At 35.8% G+C, this 25688-nt stretch overlaps 1 protein-coding gene across 1 annotated transcript in view; it reads left to right on the forward strand.

Annotated features, from left to right (window-relative positions):
* LOC149196952 (S-type anion channel SLAH1-like) overlaps positions 1 to 25281 on the forward strand; it is a 107708-nt gene extending 82427 nt beyond the window's left edge. The window contains exons 3-5 of the mRNA XM_089408507.1: positions 23498 to 24283; positions 24899 to 24930; positions 25023 to 25281. Of these exons, the coding sequence (XP_089264633.1) occupies positions 23498 to 24283; positions 24899 to 24930; positions 25023 to 25281 (1077 nt within the window). The remainder of the gene's footprint in view (positions 1 to 23497; positions 24284 to 24898; positions 24931 to 25022) is intronic.
* Positions 25282 to 25688: the final 407 nt, after the last annotated feature.

Consider the following 25688-nt stretch of genomic DNA (forward strand, 5'->3'; position numbering starts at 1 on the left):
TTAGTGTTCGAATTCTCCCATATCACTTGGCCTTTGAGTCAAATTACTAAGGGTGGAGTGAAAACAAAGTTTTCTTTGTCTAAGTGACAACATAAGGCATTTGTTGAGTTGAAGTGTGACTTCTGCTCCGCGCCGGTACTCACATTTCCATACCTACAACAACCATTTCAAATTGAGACAGATGCCTCTAACTACACTATTGGTGCAATCCTCACCCAACACAGGCATTCAGTGGCCTATCATAGTGAGACACTTTCCAATAAAATTTAGAAGTACACCACCTATGATAAAAATATGGATTCCATCATGCAGGCTTACCGACAATGGAAGAATTACATTCTGAGGAAGGAGACAGTCATCCACACCGACCACTGACCTATTTAGTTTATATAGACATAAGGGAAGTTGCAAAAAAATCTCCATCAGAAGTGGTCTACATATCTGCAACAATTCCACTTGAGCATTAAATAAAAAAACGGAAGCACCAATCATGTTGTAGACTGCCTCAGCCAACCACTAGTTGCAACAATGACTACTATTCATAACTCTTGTGGCCATTAGACCACTGGATGGCCGCAACTATACAAAAATGATCCAAAGTTTGCCTCCATATACCAGATGCTAGTAGGTGGCAAGAAAGTTCTTGATTTCCACCTCCAAGATGCATTATTATGTTACCTGGGCCACCTTTGTGATCCTTCAAGTGAGCGTGCTAAGCTGATTTGGGAGGTGCACTGAAATCAGTTTGTAGGACACTTTTGTGTGGAGAAAATTGTGGTTGTACTATAAAAGTACTTTTATCAGTCAAAACTCCAACTGGGTGTTGGGAAATATATCAGATCCTGATCTGCCTGTGCCATCACCAAACCAACCATAAAAAGACAAGGCCTGTACACTCCTCTACCTACCCCAACCAACCTTTGGAATCCATCTCTATGGACTATATGTCTTACCTCCCTTCTACCAAGCATGGTAATGACTGTGTATTTGTGGTCATGGACACATTTTCTAAGATGACCATATTGGCAACCTATAAGAAGAGTATCAAAGAAGAGGACACTGCCAAACTCTTCTTTGAACAAGTGTGGGTGCATTTTTAGATCCTACAGACCATTGTATCAGATCGAGATAGTAGGTTCATGAGCACATTTTGGTCAAGCCTCTAGACACTATTGGACAATAAACTCACCAAGTTGACTACATTCCATCCCGAGATTGATGGCCAAATAGAGCTAATCAACAGGATGATAGTGCACATACTCGGCAAGTACAACTCCAAGCATCTGCAAACCTAGTGTGGGAGTCTTCCCTATGTGTAACACAATTATAACAGAGCTCTCCATAGCTCGACTAGTTGTAGTCCCTTTCAAGTGGTTCTAAGATTTCAACCATTGTGTATGATTGATGTTGCCATGCCTCCTGTGACTACACAAACAAAATCCACACATGTATCAACATCAGGTGCCACACAAGTTTTAGGTGGGCAACAAAGTTTGGTTGCATTTGTAGAAAGAACACCTTACTGGAGCCCATCAGAAGCTCATACCAATCCGATATGGAGCTTACAACATTACCAAGGCTATGGGAGATAATTGTTTTTACCTCAAAATTCCCCCATTCCTTTGTCTGGACCAAGTGTTCAATGTGGACTACCTTCGACCATACTTTCCACCATTACTAGACACATCAAGCATCATAGAAACACTCATACCAACAGAGTTAAACCTAGAATGCATGGAACAAGCCATAACTAATTGGATCATGGACACAAAAATAAAGAAAAATCGCCAGCAAAAGATCCAACTGTATTAGATTCTCAAAGTTTGTCAACTCCCGCACCAAGGCAAGTGGTTCACCATAGACCAAGTTCAACAGAGGTTTCGCCATCTCATGGAGGCACTCAACGCAATGGGGACAATTGCTTCCTAAGGGTGGAGAACTGATCTAGGTGGATATTGGTGGCCACCCACTCATTCCACTTGGACCGTCACCACTGTTTCTTCTAGTTTTTTAGTTTCCTTAATTGTAGCACAATTTACTATTTTTAGTATTTTTTTGGGTCCTGAACCTTCAGAGCCATTTTGAGGACCTAAACGACGTTTTCTTGGGAAAATAGGAAAACATGAGCTTTTAATTCATGTTTTTAGTCAAAAGTTGTAGTCCTCGAATAGATCTTTCTAACAAGCTATTGTGCACGTCAAACATAGATCGTATGCCAAAGTTACGAAGTGGATGTACCAATTTACCCAAACAAGGCCCATAGTTTTGGAGTTTCATCTCCTAAGGTTAGGTTTTTGGATGTTTAGGGTTTTCCATTGTTTCTCAATAATAAATAGGCTTTCGAGCCTCATTTTAATGCAATTCAAAGGCATGTAGCCATCACATCTCTTCTTAGATATAAGCTACCATCACTCGAGCTAGTTTATTTCCATTCTGTATGTAAGCATATTTCAGTTCTTTGATATTAATGAAATGAAGTTCTATTCATGTTGCATCCATATGTTTATGTTTATATCTATATTCTGTTGCATTCCTGCATAATTCTAGATCAACTAACCACTCATTTTTCAACACATCTCATGTGCTCTTTTATCACTGAAATCTATGGAGTGGTCTAGTTGTGTTACCAGGCTTGGATATGTAGCCTAGGAGGGGTCGACTACATCACCAAATTTTGTGTTATCTCTCTCATGTTTGCCTTTATGATTTAAATGATGATATGTTTCTTGTTTAAAGTTCACATGAAAACAAACTCATTATCCTTAAAGAGACCATAAAACTTTTTTTTTCCATAAGACCCATTTTTACTTGCAAAGCATCAGAAGACTATCAGTTTTTAGGAAGGAGAAGTTCTCCTCCAATTTTAGATCAATTGTATATCCAAATTCACTAACATGTTGATCATTTTATTTTATCTTGTTGCAACTAATGGGGTTTACATAAAAATCAACAAATCTTTGTGCAAAAACACCAACAAAATATACGAAAAATTCCACAAAAATATGTTATTGAAGCCCTTACATATTTCATTTCAATACTTACTATAGACTTAATTTTAGTTGATCAATGGATGCGGTTTTGAGATAAATGCATTTTCAAACCAAATAGATAGCTTCCTATTATTTCATTTCAAATATTGCCATTTTCTAGGTACTAGGATTCAAATCTAAAAATTCTCATTATTGGTCTTTCATAGTTAAGATGTTTCATTGTATCAAAAGAGCCAATGTATTATTATAATTATTTAATTTTCATCATCAATAGGTATCAATTAAATTAACCTAGAAATACTACTCTAGCTAGGTAATTCTACTCCCTCAACAAAGTCTTGTACCTCCTTTTTTCACAAATATCCTTCTTCCAGGAGTTTTAAGAGCTTGAAAAATAATAATGAAAATGGTTTACTCAATCCTCCTCTAAATTTCATTCTAGGTATTCTCCACTTTTACCCATTTCATTACTTAAACCATAAGGTTCCCACATTACTATTTTTAAACCTAGTTGTAGCTGAACATTACAAGATTAATCTTGTCAACCTAATTAGGAGGGACTTTAAATAAAAAGCTATATTTTTTCATGTATAAGTAATTAGTAAAAATTTTGATCAAATTTACACTATTAAAAATTAATTCTGGGATTTTTCTATTGCATTTCTCAATATTATCATAGCCTAAATTATTTAAAGGACTTTTCAAAACTAGCAAACAACAATGTTGTTATACTCTAAAAAAAATGATTTTATTGTCATAAGGTTCATTATTTATCCTCCTAGGGGATTTATAAAAGACATTATCCCATTCAATATTTTTATATTCCATGTGTCAACCATGTTATCAATATTTCTTATCATTGAATTAGGGTGAAGGACTTACAAGAAATATACATATAAATAAAATAAAAAGGAGATATTTTATCATTTTTATTTTTAATTTCCCTTAAAACTAATAGAATATGATAGGAAAAAAGAAATTTACATTTTGAGTTGATTATAAACATAAACAAACATTTTATTGTGGTTGCAGTAGCAATTTTATTCAATGCATAAACCTACATATTTTCTCTAAGTCATTTCTATATGTCTATGTCACTTTTATATTATCTAGATTTTCTTTTGGTCACTTTGGGTTTGATTTTTGAGCCTATTTCCATTTTGTGTCTCTTTTCCACAGTTTTTTTATTCCCCGAAGAAACCGTTAGCCTACTTGACACATAACTACTAGTAAAACCTCTAGTGGTCTACGACCTATCCTCCTATTGGTAAACTTGGTCACAACTCGGGGATTTGGACATTGGACCTCTTAGTTTCACAGTTTTCACATTACTTTCGATCACCAATTAAGCTACCCGTGGGACAATGAAAAGTAGCTTTTATATGTATCTTTGATTTCTAGTTTTCACATCTTTGCTTGAAAAGATTACATAGAGAGTTGATTTACTTTTGAACAATTATTGGGTGCATACATGGCAATCTTTTAATTTTGTTTTTGTTTTTAAATTTTTTGTCCACAAAGTAAACAAAATTATAAGCTCTTAAACTTTCATATTTTTTTATTAGAATTAACAATTTTATCCAAAAATTAAAAAAAAATAAAATACCCATTGGATGCTCCTCTGAGAAATTATATGCAAGTATCTCACTTTTTTTTTTTATAATTTCATTGTTTTGAAAAAAACACCATTTAAGTTATAGGTAACATATACCCTGTGTTGAGCTACCAATACCCTTTGTTTAGCTACCAAAGGAGTGAATTATAGGCTCAATTTCCAAACAAATAATATCCGTCACACTCAACAAATTTATCTGTGAATAGTTCATTTGATAATCCAAGAAAAGATAGATTCAAATAGGAAAATAAGCTCCCCTGAGAAAAATCTCAATAAAAAATTGAATATTCATCGTGAAAAGAAATAATAGACTTTTACTTGGTTTCAAGCTCCCCTCTTCCGAAAAATGTGATATCTTATAGACACAAGTCAAACTTATGATTTGAAAAAAAATATTGTAACTCCAAAACATTGGGGTTTAATCAAATAATTTACAAAGGCCCTTTTTACGTTCTCCTCCATTAATACCATAATCTCTTTATTACTCTTCAATAAACTCTTTTAGTGGATTTATAATATTTTATGTATTTCTATATATTATATTATTATATATTTCATGTTTTTACATACCAAGCACACTATAAAAAATCATAACAACTCCATTACAATCAGAGTGATATTAAGAAGAGATGGGATGGTGTTGACCTTCTAAACATTTTTATCCAAACTGAACCATAGTTGTAAAACAATACAACCTTAGATTATTTCCAAATGATTTCTTCCCAGGAACTAGAATGACCCATTAATAGTAAGTGATTGACAATGGGCTAATGATGGTTTATTGTATGTTTAGGGATTTTCTATAACGGAATGGAATGAACAACTTTAAAGGATAGACAATATATACTACTTAGATTTTAATTGTTAATTTTGAAAATTTGAAAAAATTATAACAATTTGCCCCTACTCGTGCACTTTATATTACATTCCAACAAAGGCATTGTTAGAGGTGCATGTGGTGCCGTAATAAGTTCCCTTCAGATATGCAATTCTTATTATAATCTTGGACACTAGTTGTAATGTTAAAATGTAAATATGCTCTAACAGTGTCGTAATAAACGCTTTGCAACTGAATCCATAATTTTTTAGATGTGAGAAGGATGGGCAGATCTGCCACCTTGAAGTATAATAGAATATTGCCTTAAAGGAAACACTTCAGCGCAAGCAGAGGAATCAAAGGAAAATGTTATTGAAATTGACCAGACAGTTAGTGAAAGGAATCAAAGGAACATGTTTTATGTTACTTAAATGTACTTTTCTCATTTTTAATCACAATTTGTTACAATCTTACCAATATAGTAATGTTAACTGCATTCCATGGATTGTTCCTGTACTCCCATTAAAATCCACCTCTATTCTATTTTAATGTGTTTTTCTTTCCATGCAAATCACAAACTCTACAAAAGCGCTATAGGTTCCTACTAAAATTGGGAAATTGATCTTGCAATTCTTGAATTAGATAAAAATAAAACTTGAATTAAAAGAAGGAGTTGCAGCTCACAGGTGAGTACTGCACCTGGAGACTGCAATCAAACAAAGAAGAGACTCTCTCTCTGTTCACACTCCGTTCACTCTACTTTCATCAAATGAATATTACAATATTAAATACATCACTAGAAATCAGGTAGTTGTAAACAAACTCCTAAACTCTAGGAACAAATCCTAAACTGAGATACGTTATAACTATGTAACCATTTCTCTATTAATACAAAATAATATTGATTATTTTTAACTCCCCCCCCCCTTAATGGAGAAGGGGTTATCCTGAACTCCTAGCATCCCTCTAAATAACTCAAACTTTACACGCCCTAGAGGCTTCGTAAAAATATCAGCTAGGTTATCACAAGTTTTACAATACTCCACACATATTTCTTTTGACTGTATCTTTTCTCAAACAAAATGAAACTGAGTGTCAATATGCTTGGTATTTTTATTAAAAATTGGATTGTATGCAAGCTTGATGGTACTCTGGTTGTCAGTTTTGATACTAGTTGATTCTTTCTGTCCTTCTCCTGCATCGTTGAGAAGTCTTCTCAACCAAATAGCTTCACATGTGGCTGCACACAATGCTTGGTACTTAGCTTCACATGAAGATAGAGCTACAGTACTTTGCTTTTTACTACTCCACGCTATAACCCCGGATCCAATACTAAATGCGTCATCTGTGATAGATCTTCAATCATCCAGGTTACCTGCCCAATCGGAATCTGAATAACCTGCTAGAATAACATCAGAAATGTCAGTGTACAAAATGCCATAATTACAAGTACCACTAAGATACCTCAACACACATTTTGCTGCAATTCAGTGACTTTCGAGTGGTTTTGACATGAACTGGCTCAACACACTAACAGAATATGCCAGATCTGGTCTAGTTGTCATCAAATATATCAAACTGCCAACTAGCTGTCTGTACATAGTGGCATCCACCTGTTTAGTGCCATCGTCACTGCTTAACTTTAAATTCTGCTGTAATGGTGTTGCTGTTGATTTGCACTTCTCCATTCTGAACCTTTCCAGCAAGCTTCTGGCATACTTCCCTTGAGTGAGAAAAGTTTGTCCAGAATCTTTCCATACCTCCAATCCCAAACAATAATGAAGGTCTCCAAGGTCTTTCATCTCAAACACTTGTGGCATTTGCTGCTTGATTTCTTTGATTAGATTGTTAGCATTTCCTGTTATGATCATATTATCCACATACAAAGAAATCAAAATAATTTGCCTCTGTTTATTTAACTTGGTATACAGATTTGGATCGTTCAAGCTCCTATGAAAGCCATGCTGTATAAAAAATGAGTCAATTTTCTCATACCACGACCTGGGTGCCTGTTTTAAACCATAAAGTGCCTTATTCAATTTACACACTAAATGCTCCTGCCCCTTTTTCACAAAACCTTGAGGCTGTACTAAATAAATTTCTTCCTTTAATTCACCATTTAGAAATGCAGACTTAACATCTAGCTGGTGTAGCTGCCATTTATGTTTTGTTGCCAAGGAAATTAGCATTCTAATTGTGTTTAATTTGGCTACAGGAGCAAAGGTGTCATCGAAATCTATTCCTTCTTGCTGTGAATAACCCTTTGCTACCAGTCTAGCTTTAAATTTCTCTATACTCCCATCTGCATTTATTTTTGGTTTATACAGCCACTTACATCCTATGGGGGTTTTTCCTTCAGGCAACTCAACTAAATCCCAAGTATGGTTTCTATATATTGATTCAATTTCCTCATGCATTGCAGCCCTCCATTCATCAGATTTACTTGCTTCCTCATAATTTGCAGGTTCTACAATGTTTAAAATTTTAGACATTAAAGCATAGTCTCTCAATTTAGCAGGTTGTCAAGTCTTCCTACCTGATCTCCTAGGTATGGGAATTACCTCAACTCTGTCTATTTCAACGCTTTCCAGGCTTGCATCATCATTTATTACATTATCTGCTACTTCTTCTTCTTGTTTCTGCTCTTGCTCTTCATCTTCCTCACTGTTTAATTCTATCAGCAATGGAATGTGGCTATCACTGTTAGACTCCTCCTTTCCTTCTTCAACCTGTTCATGAAAAATAACATCTCTGCTTGCAAAAACCTTGTGAATCACGGGATTATATAACTTATATGCCTTATACTCAGTGCCATATCCAAAAAATATACATTTCAGGGCTTTGGAGTCTAACTTCTTCCTATCTGCCTTAGGTATATGAGCATAAGCTTGTGACCCAAATATTCTTAAATGACTAACTGCTGGCTTGAGTCTAAACAATGCTTCAAAAGGGTTTTTGAAGCCTAGACATTTGGTAGGACTCCTATTCTTTAAATATACAACAGTGTTAATAACTTCTGCCCAAAGACCATTTGATAGACCCTTACCTTGAAGCATACTTCTCGCGCACTCCACAAGAGTTATGTTCTTCCGTTCTACTACTCCATTATGATGTGGAGTGTGTGGCACTGTAAATTGCTGCACAATCCCATGATGCTTATAGAAATTCATGAACTCTCCCAACCTGTATTCTCCCTCTTGATCTGAGCGAAGAATCTTTATCCTTTTTCCTGTTTGGTTCTCTATCATAGATTTAAACTCTTTAAAGTACTGAAAGGCTTGACTCTTTTTACTTAGAAAGTACACCAATGAAAACCTAGTGCAATCATCTGTAAATAACAAAAGGTAATATGCTCCTCCTAAAGACCTAGTTTGCATAGGTACACAAATGTCTGTATGCACCAGTTCTAAGATGTCTCTTTCCTTTCTGTTGACATGCAAAGGGAACTCTTCTCTATGCATTTTCCCTAATGCACATCCATCACATTCCAGCTTAACATTATGAAAACATGGAGTCCATTGGCCATACCTTTCCTCTGAAGTAGGATGAGGTCTTGCAAATTGAGATGGCTGAATCTCTGATGCCAGAGATTTTCGACTGTTGATCCAGCTGCAACCATTGCTTATCCTGGCATACTCTTTGCATATAATCTGTACAAGATCCCCACACGCACTCCTGTTGCAACTTTTTCCATCTGGCTATCCTTAATGACACAATTATTCTTAAAGAATTGAACTTGCATGTCCTGGTCAGTAATCATTGAGACAGAGACCAAATTTTTCTTAATTCCTGGAACATATAATACATTTTTAAGGTGTCTAATGTCACCACTAGGTAGCTTCACAGGAATGTCACCATATCCTTTGATCTCATACCCATTATCATCTCCTAGATAAATTTTCGATCCACATGCAGTGTTATGAAACCAGCTCACAAAAAGATAGAAAAGAGAGATCCACGCCTTAGAATTCAGCCTCTTCGAGGGGGCAACCTCCTTTACATTACATAAATGAACAATTATTGGATGATACAAATGAAAATACCTCCTTTCTATATATAGGAGTCTAAGTGGTCCCAATACAATCAAAGCCTACATAACAATAATATTGTAGGGCACAACAATAACAATAGTGGGCTTCTATGTGGCACAATAGTAACAATATGGGCACTACATGGGTACATCAATATAAATAAGGGGTATAACTACAATAGTAATGGGGTAATCACTAGTATTATAGGGACCCAACATGCCCCTCTCCTTCAAAAAAAGTGTTGTCCTCAACGCTTGAGTAGTTCTGGATACTTCTGCATAAAATTCTCATCCTCCCATGTGGAATCTTCAGCGGATAAGTTCTTCCACTTGATAAGGTACTCTGAAATTGATCGATTTCGTAGCTGTCGAGTTCTTGTTTCTATAACTGCTTCCGGTTCCAATATAATTTTTCCTTCCTCGTCAAGTTCTGGCAATATTGTTTGAACTGGGAGCTTGTCGCCTATAACCTTCTTTAAGCATGAAACATGGAAAACTGGGTGCAATCGAGAAGCTGCAGGAAGCTCCAATTTGTATGCCATAGTACCAATCTTTTGCAACACCTTGTACGGACCATAATACTTTGGTGATAATTTATTATCCTTCTTAGCTTGCTTGAGGGACATTTGCTTATATGGTTGTAGCCGTAGGAATACCCAATCACCTACATCAAAACTTCTTTCACTGCGATGTTGATCTGCCTGTTGTTTCATTCTATTCTGTGCCAACACGAGGTTATCCTTTAAGAGTTGGAGGACTTGTTGTTGATGTTCGATGTGATGTTCCACTGCCTGAACCTTAGAATTTTCTCTTAAATATGATGTGATGGATGGTGGTTGATACCCATAAAGTGCCATAAATGGGGTCATTTTTGTTGCTGTATGGAAGGAAGTGTTATACCACCATTCAGCCAGAGGCAACCATTTGACCCATTGTGTCTGTTTATCAGATACAAAGCAACGAAGATATCCTTCCAAACATTTGTTTACTATCTCAGTTTGCCCATCAGATTGAGGATGATAAGATGAGCTATGAGCTAACTGAGTACCAAGACAAGAAAATAATTCTGTCCAAAAATTTCCAGTGAAAATGGGATCTCTGTCACTTACAATAATCTTTGGGTTTCCATGTAGCTTTTGAACTGTTTCCATAAATGCAGTAGAAACTGTACTGGCTTTAAATGGATGTGATAATGCACAAAAGTGTGCATACTTGGTAAGTCTGTCAACTACCACCATGATGACACTCTTTCCCTCAGACTTGGGTAAACCTGTGATAAAATCCATTGAAACCTCCTCCCAACGTTGGCTTGGAATGGATAAAGGTTGTAATAGACCCGGTGTCTTAATTGTTTCAACTTTATTTTGCTGGCAAACCAAACATTCCGCCACAAACTTTTGAATATCTGATTTAAGGCCATCCCAAAAAAATTCCTTCTTAACCCTGTGGTAAGTTTTTAAAAATCCTGAGTGCCCTCCTAAGGGAGAAGTGTGCAATTCCATAAGAATCTTTTGTTTTAGCTGGGAATTCTTACAGAGGTATAAGCGATCTTTGTACCATAACGAATCATTTTTCCAGCTAAATGTATCAGAAGTACTGGAATCTTGTTGTAGCTTTCGAATAAGTGCCCACACTTCTTCGTCATTCTTCCATTCCTCCCTTGCTTCGTTTATCCAATCTGGTTGGATAATAGAAATGGCACACAACAATGCTTCCACATCCTCATCCTTTCTTGAGAGTGCATCTGCCACCACATTTTGCTTCCCTTTTTTGTAGATGATTTCAAAGTCATAACCCAACATCTTTGTGACCCACTTTTGTTGCTCTTCAGAGGATAATCTTTGTTCTAAAAAGTATTTAAGGCTATCATGATCCGTTTTTACCTTGAAGTGTCTTCCCATTAGGTAGGGTCGCCATTTCTTAAGTGCATGGAGTATTGCCAACATTTCCTTCTCATAAATAGCTTTGCTTAAAAACTTTCCCTTGATTGGACGACTTTCAAAAGCAATGGGTCTTTCATCTTGCATTAGAACAGCACCAATTCCATTTCCTGAAGCATCACATTCCACAATAAAGGTTTTTGTGAAGTCCGGTGTAGCTAAGACCGGTGCTTGGCACATTGCCTCTTTAAGATGTTCAAAGGCCTTTGTTGCTTCCGAAGTCCATGAAAATGAATCTTTCTTCAATAATGTTGTTAGAGGTGCTGCTATTCTCCCATAATTCTTAACAAACTTGCGATAATACCCTGTCAACCCAAGAAATCCTCGCAGATGCTTTATGGATGTGGGGATTTTCCATTCCTTAATGGCTTTAATTTTGCTAGGGTCTACCTTAACTCCTTCATGAGATACAATATGACCCAAATATTCCACCTCCTGGACTCCAAAGAAACATTTGGATCTTTTTGCATATAATTGTTTCTCCTCCAATAGTTGTAGCACCCTGTCAACATGTTCAACATGATCCTTCCAAGACTTGCTGTAGATTAGTATATCATCAAAAAATACTAACACAAATTTTCTAAGGAATGGTTTGAAAATTGAATTCATCAAACCTTGAAATGTTGAAGGTGCATTGGTAAGGCCAAAAGGCATGACCAAAAATTCATAATGACCCTCATGAGTTCTAAATGCTGTTTTCGGAATGTCTTCAATCTTCATTCTGATTTGATGATATCCTGAACGAAGATCCAACTTGGTGAAGTAAATTGATCCATGCAATTCATCCAGTAATTCATCAATAACAGGAATGGGGAACTTATCTTTAATAGTGAGCTTGTTGAGCTCCCTATAATCTGGACACATGCGCCATGATCCATCCTTCTTGTGCACCAATACTACTGGAGCTGAGAAAGAACTTTGACTCGGTTGAATTATACCAGCCTCTAGCATTTCTGCAACCATACGTTCAATTTCACTTTTTTGGACATATGGATATCTGTACGGCCTGATGTTTGGAGGAACACTTCCTGGAATCAGATGAATAGCATGATCATGATCACGCATAGGTGGGAGACCTTTGGGAGTCTCAAATACCTTGGAATGATTGTCCAGGACTTTTTGGAGATCTGGAGAAATAGATGATTCCAATGTGGAAACATCTAGCGAACATAATTGTGCAATTACACCTCTTTGCTCCTTTTTTAGAAGCTTTGTCATTCCATTAGAGCTGATTATCTTTCCTGGTTTCCCTGCAATACCCCTTAATTCAACTTCCTTTCCTTCCACAGAAAATTTCATGAAAAGTTCTTGAAAATTAAAAGCTATTGTACCCAAGGATTGTAGCCATTGGACTCCTAGTACAACATCAGCACCTCCCATTGGAATGGAAAGCATTGGGCTAGTCAATACATATTCTCCCATGGATAGCTTGATATTATGGCACTTTCCAGAACAATTTATTGTTCCTCCATTTGCAATCATCACTTGACACTCTGGTGCTGGATATAGGAAGCAATTCAATTCTTTTGCTACCCTACAATGAATAAAATTGTGGGTGCTTCCTGAATCAATCAACACTATTACCTTTTTCTTCTTGATTTGTCCTTCTATCTTGATGGTTTGAGGAGTGGTAATTCCCGCCAATGCATTACAAGATATGGTCGGATTTATTTGTTCTTCATCTAGGCTTTGTTCCTGGAATATATCCTCTTCTTTTGACCTTTCTTGCTCCTTTTCTTCTTCCTCTTCACAATCTATGTAGAATAATTTCTTCTCAGCACACTTATGACCTTTTGTGTATTTGCTATCACAATTGTAACAAAGCCCTTTTGCTCTTTTTTCTTCCAATTGTTGTGGTGTCAACCTTGTAGGTTGTGGAAGACTATGGGCAACAACACTTCCGTCTTTATAGTTGTGAATGGTATGCTTCCTAGTTGCCATAATTTTGCTTTCCATTTTTCTTGCTAACCTGAATGCCTTCTCTAATGAATCAGGTTCCCAAAGGCGCACATCATGTTGGATATTATCCTTTAAAGACCCTATGAACACATCAATCCTATGCTCCTCTGGAATATCTTTTACCCTTATGTTCAATTTTTGGAACTCCTCAATGTGCTCCATTATTGAACCCTTTTGTTTGAGACTTATCAATTGGCTAAAAAAAGTGTTGCTTTTTGTATCCTCATAATGTGCTATCAATTCTTCCGTAAAAATTGCCCAAGTGATAAATTGTTTACGAGAACAAAGCCATTGATACCATACAAACTGATTTGGTTCCAAATATAAAGTTGCCATACGTACCTTTTGTGTGTTTTGCACATTATTGAGATCGAAGAATTGCTCCATCTGTAATATCCATGTGGCGGGATCCTTGCCATCAAACTTCCTCATATCGATTTTTGGAACATGGTGAGTCTTTGATCCAACATTAGAGTCTATGGAATCATGATTAACATTTCTTTTGTTCTCATCATGAGTTTCCTTTACTACCTTTTCACCATTAGTGACCCTTTCTTGTAGCAACTTCTTCAATTCTTCCATGTTTGTATTCAAATCTATCTTCAAATTTGCCATCGAATCCTCCATCTTAGCTTCCATGCCCTTTATCTTAGATTCCACGCCATTTACCTTAGATTCCACGCCACTTATCTTAGCTTCTGTTAGCTTTTGTGAGCGTGACATTTGTTGCACTTGTTCTTGTAATTTTGATATATCATGTAGCATTTCTTCCTCTTCTTCATGAGTCATGCTAGAGCTTTCAGGTTCCTTACTAGGTGTTTGCATTTTCTTTCCTCGGGGCATCAGTTACCGATAATAATGCTTTACTATGCCCTTTGAATTCCGTTAAACCAAGCTTACACAAAAATTAAAAAAAACTACACACCTTTTTTCACTTTATAGAAGCCTGATATTGAATCTGATGTATCTCTGTAATTTCGGATCATCCAATTCTGAAATTGCTACCTGTAGTAGCCTTCTGCGTCCTCTTTCCAATGCCACAAGTCTGAGCCAAATTGGATTCTCCAAGGAAGAGTTATGTGAAATCTCCCACAGTGACTTGCTTTTAGACTGGTTCAGTAGAGCGAACTTGTACGACGTGCCACGAGTCACTGTTTCGACCTTTGGATCTGAAAAACACCCACAAGAAACTACAGTCTGTCCTCTTTCTGTACCTTCTTACGAAATTTCAATCCGATGCTCAGAGAGAAAGTTATGACGATTTTCCCCAGGTCACCTGTTTTGAATGTAATTCAGGAGTCTGCAAAAAGACCAACTTCCTCAGATCATATCTCCGAAAATATCGCTCGAAAAGCTCTGAAATTCGGACCCAAGGTTCAGCGCGATTTCTTCTCAAATGGGTTTTTTTTGCGACTTCTGAAACGTCACAGAAAAAAAGTTATAGCGAAAATGCCACGATGACCTGTTTGGAGCAGCGAAACCCTAGAATCCAAAGCTCTGATACCAAATGTTATGAAACCAGCTCACAAAAAGATAGAAAAGAGAGATCCACGCCTTAGAATTCAGCCTCTTCGAGGGGGCAACCTCCTTTACATTACATAAATGAACAATTCTTGGATGATACAAATGAAAATACCTCCTTTCTATATATAGGAGTCTAAGTGGTCCCAATACAATCAAAGCCTACATAACAATAATATTGTAGGGCACAACAATAACAATAGTGGGCTTCTATGTGGCACAATAGTAACAATATGGGCACTACATGGGTACATCAATATAAATAAGGGGTATAACTACAATAGTAATGGGGTAATCACTAATATTATAGGGACCCAACATGCAGTTTCTTCAAGAAATTCAAAGCACTCCTTCTTACCGGTCATATGTGAGGATGCGTGAGAGTCGACATACCATATGTCATCCTCATCTCCCTTTGAAGCTGAAAGAGCACAATCAACTGTAAATAGTCAAAGTTCGTGGCTGTGGTCCTCCTCTTCCCCAGCAAAACAACCCTGATGTTTTCTCTGTTTGCTTCTTCATTCATCCGCTTGCCTTTTATAGCATTCTTTAATCTGATGACCAGGTTTTCCACAATAAAAACATTTCTTAACATAATTATTCGTCATACCTTTAAATGATCTCTTTTTAAATGTGTTGGCTCCTTTCTGCTACTGCTGCTGCGGTTGCTGGTGTTGGTGTTGGTGCTGCTTTCCTCTGCACTGTCTCTTTTTTGCCATCAGAGCAAGGTCATTGCTCTGAGTTTTTCAATTATGTCGTCGCTCCTCCTCCTAGAGTAGAATCGTTGTTAGCTCATCAAATGAAGGGGCTTTCTCCCTTGATAACAGCCCTATGATGAACGTCTAATATTCATCAGTGATTCTGTTTAATGTGAGCGTGACCAGATCTGAGTTAGATACTTTCTCTCCAATAGCTCCCAATTTGTCACTCGGGTCTTGAACTCTGGCCATGAATCTAGCAACAGACTCATTCTCCTCCATCTTCAATGCAAACAACTTTCCTTTCAGTGACAGAACACGATTTGTATTCTGTGTCTCGTACAAGTTCTTGATCGTTGTCCATATATCAGTAGCCAACTTGCAATCTCTGATATGTGGGATAATATTGTCCTTAATGGACATCTTCAGTATAACTTTTTCTTTCGTTTCTCTTTTATCCCAGTCTTGTTCTTGGGTCGTTGTTCCAGATCTTCGCTCATCTCCCATGACAATCGACCATGCATTCACACTTTCCAGCAAAGTTTGCATTTTGAACTTCCAGTTGGAGAAATTCGTTCCATCGAGTTTGCCAGACTCGTGGAGATATGTTTCTATACTGTTATTCATTTCTATCCAACTGAACACTTCAAACGGCCACCACCAAGCAAGTCCGATCTACTACCACCGAACAAATCAGGAACTTCAATGTGCCACCACTGGGCAAGTCCAATCTGCTACCACCGAATAGATCACAGAGCTCTAATTCGCCACCACCAGGCAGGTCCGATCTGCTACCACCGAGTGGATCAAGGAACCTCAATTCGCCGCCACCAGGCAAATCAAATCTGCCACCACTGAGCAGACATTTCCACGTGCCACCACCGGTCAAGACCGATATGCAAAAAATTACAGATTTCTTAAAGAGAAAGAGGTTGGCGCTTCTTTCCAGTCAAAGGCGCTACTCAACAGCTAAAAATCTACGCTAGGAAAAAATCGATGCGTCTCACATTTTCTGACGCGATTATCAGCTAAAATCCCACGCCAATGGAGCTTTTTGGCGTGCTGGCGCGATGATCCCCATCGAATCTGCGCCAATGGCGTGACTATTCCTTAAAAACCCACGACTGCTCGTGCTTCTTCTCTTTATTGGCGCGACTGTGCGCGAAAAATCCGCGCCAACTCCTGCTTCTGCTAAAAAATTGGGCGCCAACCCTTTCTTCGGCTCAGAGATGATCAATCATCTGAGACCCTTTGCTCCAGGTGTTACTGCAGTCCACCTGATCTTACAGATACTCCTACATGCTCTACTTCCACTACAGCTATTTAATCAATAATGCATCCCTAAGAAAAAAAAATTAAGGCTATCTCTACCCTAAGCTCTGATACCAAGATAAAAATCAGACTTGAATTAAAAGAAGGAGTTGCAGCTCATAGGTGAGTACTGCACTTGGAGACTGCACTCAAACAAAGAAGAGACTCTCTCTCCGTTCACCCTCTGTTCACTCTACTTTCATCAAATGAATATTACAATATTAAATACATCACTAGAAATCAGGTAGTTGTAAACAAACTCCTAAACTCTAGGAACAAATCCTAAACTAAGGAGATACGTTACAACTATGTAACCATTTCTCCATTAATACAAAATAATATTGATTATTTTTAACTGAATTAGATCCCTCTTATTCACTTTATTCTCCGCTTAAGAACCCCTTGAAACATATTTTGAGTGAAAGGGCGAAAGGAAGTTGCAGAAGATCACACTTTTCCCTTTGATCAATACTCGTATTAGTTCATCTATGGATTCATGAACAACAACCTGGTGCTTATTTCAGATGCTTACAACATGTTGTTCGACTATGTAGCCCTTGCGATTGCGCTCTACGCTTCTTATATTTCTCGGCTCTGTGCAAACAAGAAGTTCAATTATGGATATGGGAGGTTTGAGGTGCTTTCTAGGTATGTGAATGTTGTTTTCTTGGTATTTATTGGATCTCTCTTAGTTTTGCAATCCATTGAGAGAATTACGAAATCCAAGAAATTTCTACAAATTATTTACTTTTCGTTTCGGTTGGAGGACTTCTGGTCAATCTTGTGGGATTGACATTTTTCCATGAAATGCATCATCCTGTCCATGGTGGGGGTTGTTCTCATTTTCATTCCCATGGAAGTCATGGACACAACCATTCTCATTCTCATGAAAGTCATGGACACAACCACACCTGCATAATTAATATTTCCCATTGCAGTGGTAGGGAACAAAATAACTTGAAATGTTGTGAACGACGTAAATAATTTTTATGACAATCATAACCATGATCATACTAATGGTGTTCATAGTTATACTCATATTAGATGCCATGGTCATAAGCCATAGTCATAGTGCCAAACGTGGGCAATTGAACCATGAGTAGCCTGAACTAAGTTTGCCATCACATGAACATGGTAAGCATAGTTCCACTTGTGTGCACATGACCAGCGGACGTGGGGTGAAGATGGGCATAAACATTGTCTAAATTATTCAAAGAAAATAGATAATGTTCGAGAAACTGAAGAAATAAAATACATCTCACTAGGTTGGAAACACAAGTGAATATCATCAACATTGTGTATTTTCAAAGGATTTATATTCAGTTTTAAATTTCTTTAAACTCAAAGGTAGGAATTTTTAAATAGTAACTTAAAATATTTAACATTTAGAATATATTGAAGGCATCTCTTGAAAGTCCGAATTTGTAAATAGTCATATATAATATTTAGTATTTCAAACGATATTGCAGGCATATTTACTGTTGAGAGATTTGATTGGTCTTTCTTTTGACATAACATATTTAAATTTTAATATTGTCAAAAAAAAAAGTCTTTCATCTCTATTTTTTGAGAAAATTTAGGCTTCAAACAACATGATATCACTGCCAGTTATTTTTGGAAACATGAAAAACTTGCAACATATTAACTTCTCCGAGCCCTTGATTTTGAGAAAGCTACCAACTAAATTCTTGAATTTGATGGAAATGTTGCCCTGTTTTTGCTAAGTGACCTAATTAGCTTAAAGGAATTTACACTTTGATTGCTTCAATTTGACATGTTTACATGACTTTCTTGGATAGTCAAAACATTGCACAACGTTGATAATGCATTATACATTAATGATTGTGATAGGATGAAGGAAATTGAAGCATTACCAACAACATTGATGTCACTGAAATATTAATAATTGTCAAGATAACAATAGATCTAGTGGTCTCACAAAACTAATCCATTTTGTCTTCACACTTTGTGTTGCTTTGCATGGCAACATAAAAACTAGCAATTTCCTCAACACTCAAAGAATTAAATAAGAAAGGGTATAAATTTTGTGGTCATTTAGTTTTCCATCAATCATCTTACTCTCGGATAACCAAATTCGGCAATGGAAAATTCTTATAAAGAAGTAAGCAATCATTGAAGTAGAATGTTTCTCTTTGTAATCCAAAAGATTTTGTGCTTTTCTTGTAACAAGAACTTCAGCCTCATTCCTTAAGTAGTGTCGACTAGGCTATCAAAAAATTCGCAAAAAGAACTATTATGCAGCCTCGTGAATGAGTAGTTGTGCTCTAGAACCTCCACGAAGATTGATCTTTATATAATATTTACTCTAGTACAAATAAAAACTTTATGTTTATTTTTTCTAAATAATCTTTCCAAATCTTCATTTCCTTCCATATACTTTTATAACTTTAAGAACAATTACTAATTTATTATTATATATTTCATATTTTTACCCACCAAATACACTATTAAAAAAACATAACAATTTCATTTCCTAACCTATAAAAAAACATAACAACTTCATTACAATCATAACCTATAATAACCTATAGCCTACCACTAGAACACATTCACATATGGGATTCAAATAAACAAACTTATAATATTTAATAAAAAAAATTATTATAAGTGAGGTTCAATGGCCTCACTCCTATCGCATAAACGAAATCACTTGAATTAATCTACTATAATCCGAGGATCAAAACCAAGAGCGAGCTGGCTTATTAACCCAATGAATACGTTCATTTCAATAAATCATCGCTTTTGAAATAAGTTTAATTAAAATATATCAATGTTGTTTAGATATAGAGGCCAAATTTATATGATATTGTTATTAGTAAAAAATTATTAAAATAATATTTATTTATAAATTATTATTTTAACTTTAAATTTTATTATTAAATGTAAAGATATAAAAAATGAAAATATAATATATAATTATTTTAAAAATTTAACATTTAAATAAATGTAATTTTTTCTTTTAATTTTATATTTTAACTAAATATAAACCTATAATCAAATCAATATAACATACGCATATCTTTAGATTTTATACCTCTGTCACCATACTCAACTCACAATGTTGAATAGTCAAATCAATTTAACATAGACATATCTTTAGATTTTATACCTCTGTCAATTTAACATACAAAGACATATCCTATAGATCTTTTCTTACCTCTGTTCTCAAGTCAACCCAACACACTAACAAACACGATTTTTTTTTATCCCTCTCCTCAACTTTACGTCAAGCCAACATACTAACAAACATGCATGTTATTTTTCGGAGTTGTTTGTTTTGAGTGTAAGTGATTTTTTTTTTTTTTTTTGAGTTTTCGGTGTTGGAATCTAGTCTAAAAATTTGTGGTAAAATCATGAATTGTGTTATGTAGGGATTTTTTGGAGTTTTTGGTGCGGGAATCCGGTGTAAAAGTCTGTGGTAAAATCATGATTTGTGTTATTTATACTAATTTTTTGACTCTATATAGATTCAGCACCCTGAAAAATCTATAGGGCACTTTTATTGTGCAAAGTTTACCCATCAAACTTTTGATTTCAATAAATTCCTGTCAGATTTTAGAGAAACTAGACCGTAAAAATCCATCAAAAACACTTCCAAAAACTCACACTAAAACAATTCCCTATTTTTCACTTCTCTTCTCAACCTTAAATCAAGTCAACGGAAAAAAAACTTATTATAAATTAGTCAACTGTATCTTTCACCTCAACTAATGTCAACGCAACCAAAATGCACCCAGACCCAAATTATTTTTGTTTTACCTCTGGGCAGTACATATGCCATAAATTATATTTTATTTTCCCTCCTCTCTCAAGCTTCACAGCGGACAGCAACATAAGAGTGTCATGGAGGCTATCTTGCTTTAGCAGGTTGACGTCATTGCTGCTAAAGAGAACATATTGCATATAATTAATTAATAAAATGCCTACTCTATTCCCTTACGTTGCTTAGGGTGGGGAGAATGTGCTCAACGATTCAACCAGCACTAAACCAAAAATAGTGACCACAGTAGCGGCTCTCTATAACTGCCTAGTTTTATACGTTTCAAGTGGCATACAACAATATGTGCTATGCTAATTTCCTCTCAAGCTTCTCCGGGAAGACAGGCGCTATAGTTGCTGAAGCCTATTCTTTAATGAACAAGGCGGCCAAAAGTGTGGACTCTGAAGGTTTCGTAATACTGGAAGATTCTTCAGTTTTCTAGTGGCCGAATACTGTTATACTTTGAATTTTGATAAATACTGAAATGTGCCTGTGACTAGGATATAAGAGGTTTGATAAGAAAAGCTAGTTAGTTAGTAAGGTTGAATCGTTATCTGATGATGGGTTCAATTCCTCTGAATTCTTTCTTGTCACGTAACAATACTTTGTGGTTGATTCTCTTCTTAAAATATTTTAAAGTTTGAAAAAAGGGCCAAAATTATGCACTTTGAAGGTTTCGTGACACTGCAAGATACGTTAGTTTTTTCAAGTGGGTTGCCGATTATTGTTACAACGTAAGATTCTAGCTATTAATTAAAGGGAAAATCATGAAATGTGCCAGCTTCTGTGCCTAGGATTGAAGACGTCAATAACAACGCCACATTTGTAGCTTGAGTCCTTTCTTAACCATCTTGAGAGTTTTGTTTAATATTATTTCTCGCCCATTCATGTTTATCACCATCAGAACGCTTGTACCAAATTCAATCTTGAGTCCTATAAATCATATTGCCATGAATGTTCCCAGTCGAAGCAGTAAGCATTTTGTTATGAAGATATGTAGGTCTAAATTGAAGAAAGAAACAAAAGAGAACAGAAGAAGAAGACCATCGAATGAAATGGCCACCGGGTGTCTGAGTGGTTCGCCACAGACCATCCAGGGAATTATCGAACAGGCCCAGGTTTCAATTCTCTACACTAGTTTCTTTTTTTTCTTCTTTCTTACACCCCAATATTCTACAATCAAGATGGCCATTAACCCTGCAAAGTTTGATTTCCATTTTTCCCGGATGAATCTGCATTTATTAACAATAATAGGAAGACAGATTCATATATTTTTCAATGTTTCTGATACTATGCCTTCATATTCAATGCCTAGATTGGGATTTGAATTCATGTTGGAATTTCCTACTCGGTACTCAATAAATTTGAACATCATATAAACCTAGGCTCGTGTTTTCTGGGCTTTCCACTAAAAATATATTGTTGTTTAGATTGGGATTTAGCTAAGCAATATTCCTATTAACACTGCTAAAAACTGCATTATATTCTGTGAAGGCTTTCAACCTTAGTTGTGAAATCAATTTTATCTGATTTCTCTGAAAATTTCCAGTGGGCTGCAGCGTCACAATAATGTAATCTGTATGGAAAGATCTAGTGAACCATGTATCCCAAATCCAAGTGCTCTGAAAAAAATCTGATCAAGGGAAATAGCAAAGGGTTATTTTTTCCTGTATTTGGAATGTTAGGTTTGCTTGATATTACGCTAAAATCTTCATATATTGGTAAATATTATTAGTATTTTTTTAGTGGTCGTAAGATAAATTTTAGAATAACGATAATCGATTCCCAACAAAATCAATGTGAAAATCCAACCTGAAGAAACCGATTTTAGAGTAACGATTCCCAACAAAATAAATGTGAAAATCCAACGTGAAGAAACCGTATTAATATCTTTTAAATATTAGAAACTCTGCCTAAAAATTTATGCCTCCATATCGTTAAGAGAATAGTCCATTTTTGGTAACGGGGATTTCTAATTATACTTCGTCAGACATCTTCGATCTCATTTCTCTCCTAATCCCTGCATAAGCTGTCTATACTCTAGCATTCTGATGCAGAAAATGAGATCGTATTCATATACCATTTAGAGCTCACATTTTGGAATAGAGTGTTTATATTTTAAATTTAATTATTTAGTGGATGGTAGTATTTAATTTCTTTTGAATATATATGAAATATTTTAGTATGAAATTATATGAAATAATTCGATTACATGTTTAAAATGACCGCACCCATGTTCTATCAGATTTCTGAATATTAGGAGAGATATCTTCGATCTCATTTCTCTCCTAATCCCTGCATAAGCTGTCTATACTCTAGCATTCTGATGCAGAGAATGAGATCGTATTCATATACCATTTAGAGCTCACATTTTGGAATAGAGTGTCTATATTTTAAATTTAATTATTTGATGGATGGTGGTATTTAATTTCTTTTGAATATGTATAAAATATTTTAGTATGAAATTATATGAAATAATTCGATTACATGTCTAAAATAACCGGACCCATGTCCATCAGATTTCTGAATATTAGGAGAATCAGCCATCCACATAAAAATGCCCTATTTTGATCGCTACATCATGCTAATAATAATAATTAAACATAAGGATGCCCTATTTTGATCGCTACATTATGATAATAATAATTAAACATAGAAGATTCAGATTTCTCGCAAAATAGTCACTTTTTTCATTTGCCGAATCTAACCATGCTTGAAAATGAGAGCTGAATGGTGTTCAGATTTATCTAAGAAAATACTAATTCTTTTCCTAATCTGAATCTAACCATGTTTGAAAATGAGAGTTGAATGGTGTTCATGGTACCATGTTTCCAGGAACGGGGACTTGAATCGTTGGCTTGTACAAACAATGAATTACCATCTCCTTTCCTTTTACGATTCCATGCGGGACATTTTCGGATCAGCCTGGGGTTCAGCAGCCTGGCCTGGTTGTGGCAAACAATGCACGTCACATCTTTCTTCTATCTGGATCACATATCAGTGCAGCTTCTCGTAGTAGCATTCTGGTTTCTGTCCCTCATTGTTCTGGTTATAATCACTGTAATTTACAGCTTCAAGTGCATATCGTATTTGAAGGCTGTTAAAGAAGAATTCATGGACAGAGTACGAGTTAACTACTTCTTCATCCCCTGGATATCCTGCATGCTGTTAGCATTAGGGGTACCTCGCTCCGTGGCCACAAGCATACACCCTTCATTATTCTTTCTCTTCATGATTCCTGTGCTCATGTTGGAGATCAAAATATACGGCCAGTGGTTCATGGGAGGAAAAACACGGTTGTTATCCAGAGTTGCAAATTCAGCCACACATATTTCAATTGTTGGGAATTTTGTGGGAGCAATGCTGGCAGCTGCAACAGGATGGGGAGAAGTTGCCACTTTCTTATTTTCTGTAGGGATGGCACACTATATTGTACTGTTTATCACTCTTTATCAGAGGCTACCATCAAATGCTTCGCTTCCAAAACAACTTCATCCAGTGTTTTTCTTGTTCGTCGCTGCTCCGAGCACAGCCAGCGTGTCCTGGGAAACTATCTCGGGAAAATTCGATTACATGTCTAAAATGACATATTTCCTCGCACTTTTTCTATTCATGGCCCTGGTAAGTGACTAAAATGACCTATTTTAACATGACCCACATTCAACTCCATATAAGGGTGTTCAAGAATCCCCATAATAACGGTTTGAATTGAATCTAAAACATTTAATTTATGATTAAATTTTGTCAAGATTGAATTTTGTCAATCACCTTGAATATGATTGGTAACATAAATGTTGGTTTTCTTTAATGGCAGTGTGGAAGGTTAACACTCTCTGTTTATTAACACTTGCGGATTTTGGTGTAATGACAATAGTGATTCCAACAAGTAATATCGCTTAGAGTTGAGTTTACTAAGACATACATATTAGTTCAGTTTACTAAGGCATACATACTCTACATGCGCTAATTTTGAACATGTGACTTCTTAGAAAGAAACACATACTCTAACCATTAAACCCACTCAAACTGTACTTTAAGACACTTCCTCAAAAAAATACACTTCCAAAAAAATACCTTTATCCTAAAGCATTAAATGAATTTAGAATTCAAAATTTCAAAGATTCGGAAGAACCTATGTATTCCTTTAATGATTGTATTTTAACATATTTGGTATTCTGCATTTTGATCGCATTGTATATATATCATCAATCTTATTGTATATACGTCATTGTGCAGGTTGTTCGCATCAATTTGTTCCGTGGAATCAGGTTGGCCTCACACCTTTGTTTTCTACTTGTTCAATCAAATCATGTGAAAAATTAAAATTGTTTATGACAACTGGTGGCGACCGTGGATGCAGATTCTCTGTTGCTTGGTGGGCGTGCGCATACCCTAGCAATGCAATTGCCATAGCGACAATCAAGTATGCAGATGAAGTGGCATCTCCGTTTGCAAAGGTTATTGCAGCCATTTTTAGCGTAATTTCTACGGTTACCTTTCTATGTCTCATAGCGCTGACCATTATTCCTTTGGCATTATTTAGCAATAGAATGTTTCCTGATTTCGATCGAAGACAGCACAAACGGATTAATCGTGGGAAGGGTAACCCGAGAAGTTGAAAGATTGATTTCTGTATGCAATGAGCATTAGTGTAATAGATATGCTTTTTCCCGACTGTTGTCATTTAAGGTTATAAAAAGAATTTTGTATTGGGCATCTTTAAGTAAATTCTATATTTTGTAATTCAATTTTGGGAATATTTTGTAATTTAATAGAAAATAGCGAGGTTAATTGTTTAATTCTTTCTTTCTTTTTCTTTTTTTTGATATTTTTAGATTTCGTTTAGAATTTACAATCTCTGATTATTTTGTGTTTAGTAAATATTAATCTATGTGTTATTAACAATAATATATATGATGATGATGATGGTTAACGTCCTCTGAGACGAAACATTGGTCTATCCGACCTAAAGAAACAAATTATTTATTTTGATTTAATTAAGAAACCAACGTTTGGGACCAATTTA

Source organism: Pinus tabuliformis, chromosome 2_2, assembly GCF_031772625.1.
Source record: "Pinus tabuliformis cultivar Carrire ecotype Pingquan chromosome 2_2, CPIR1, whole genome shotgun sequence".
NCBI lineage: Eukaryota > Viridiplantae > Streptophyta > Pinopsida > Pinales > Pinaceae > Pinus > Pinus tabuliformis.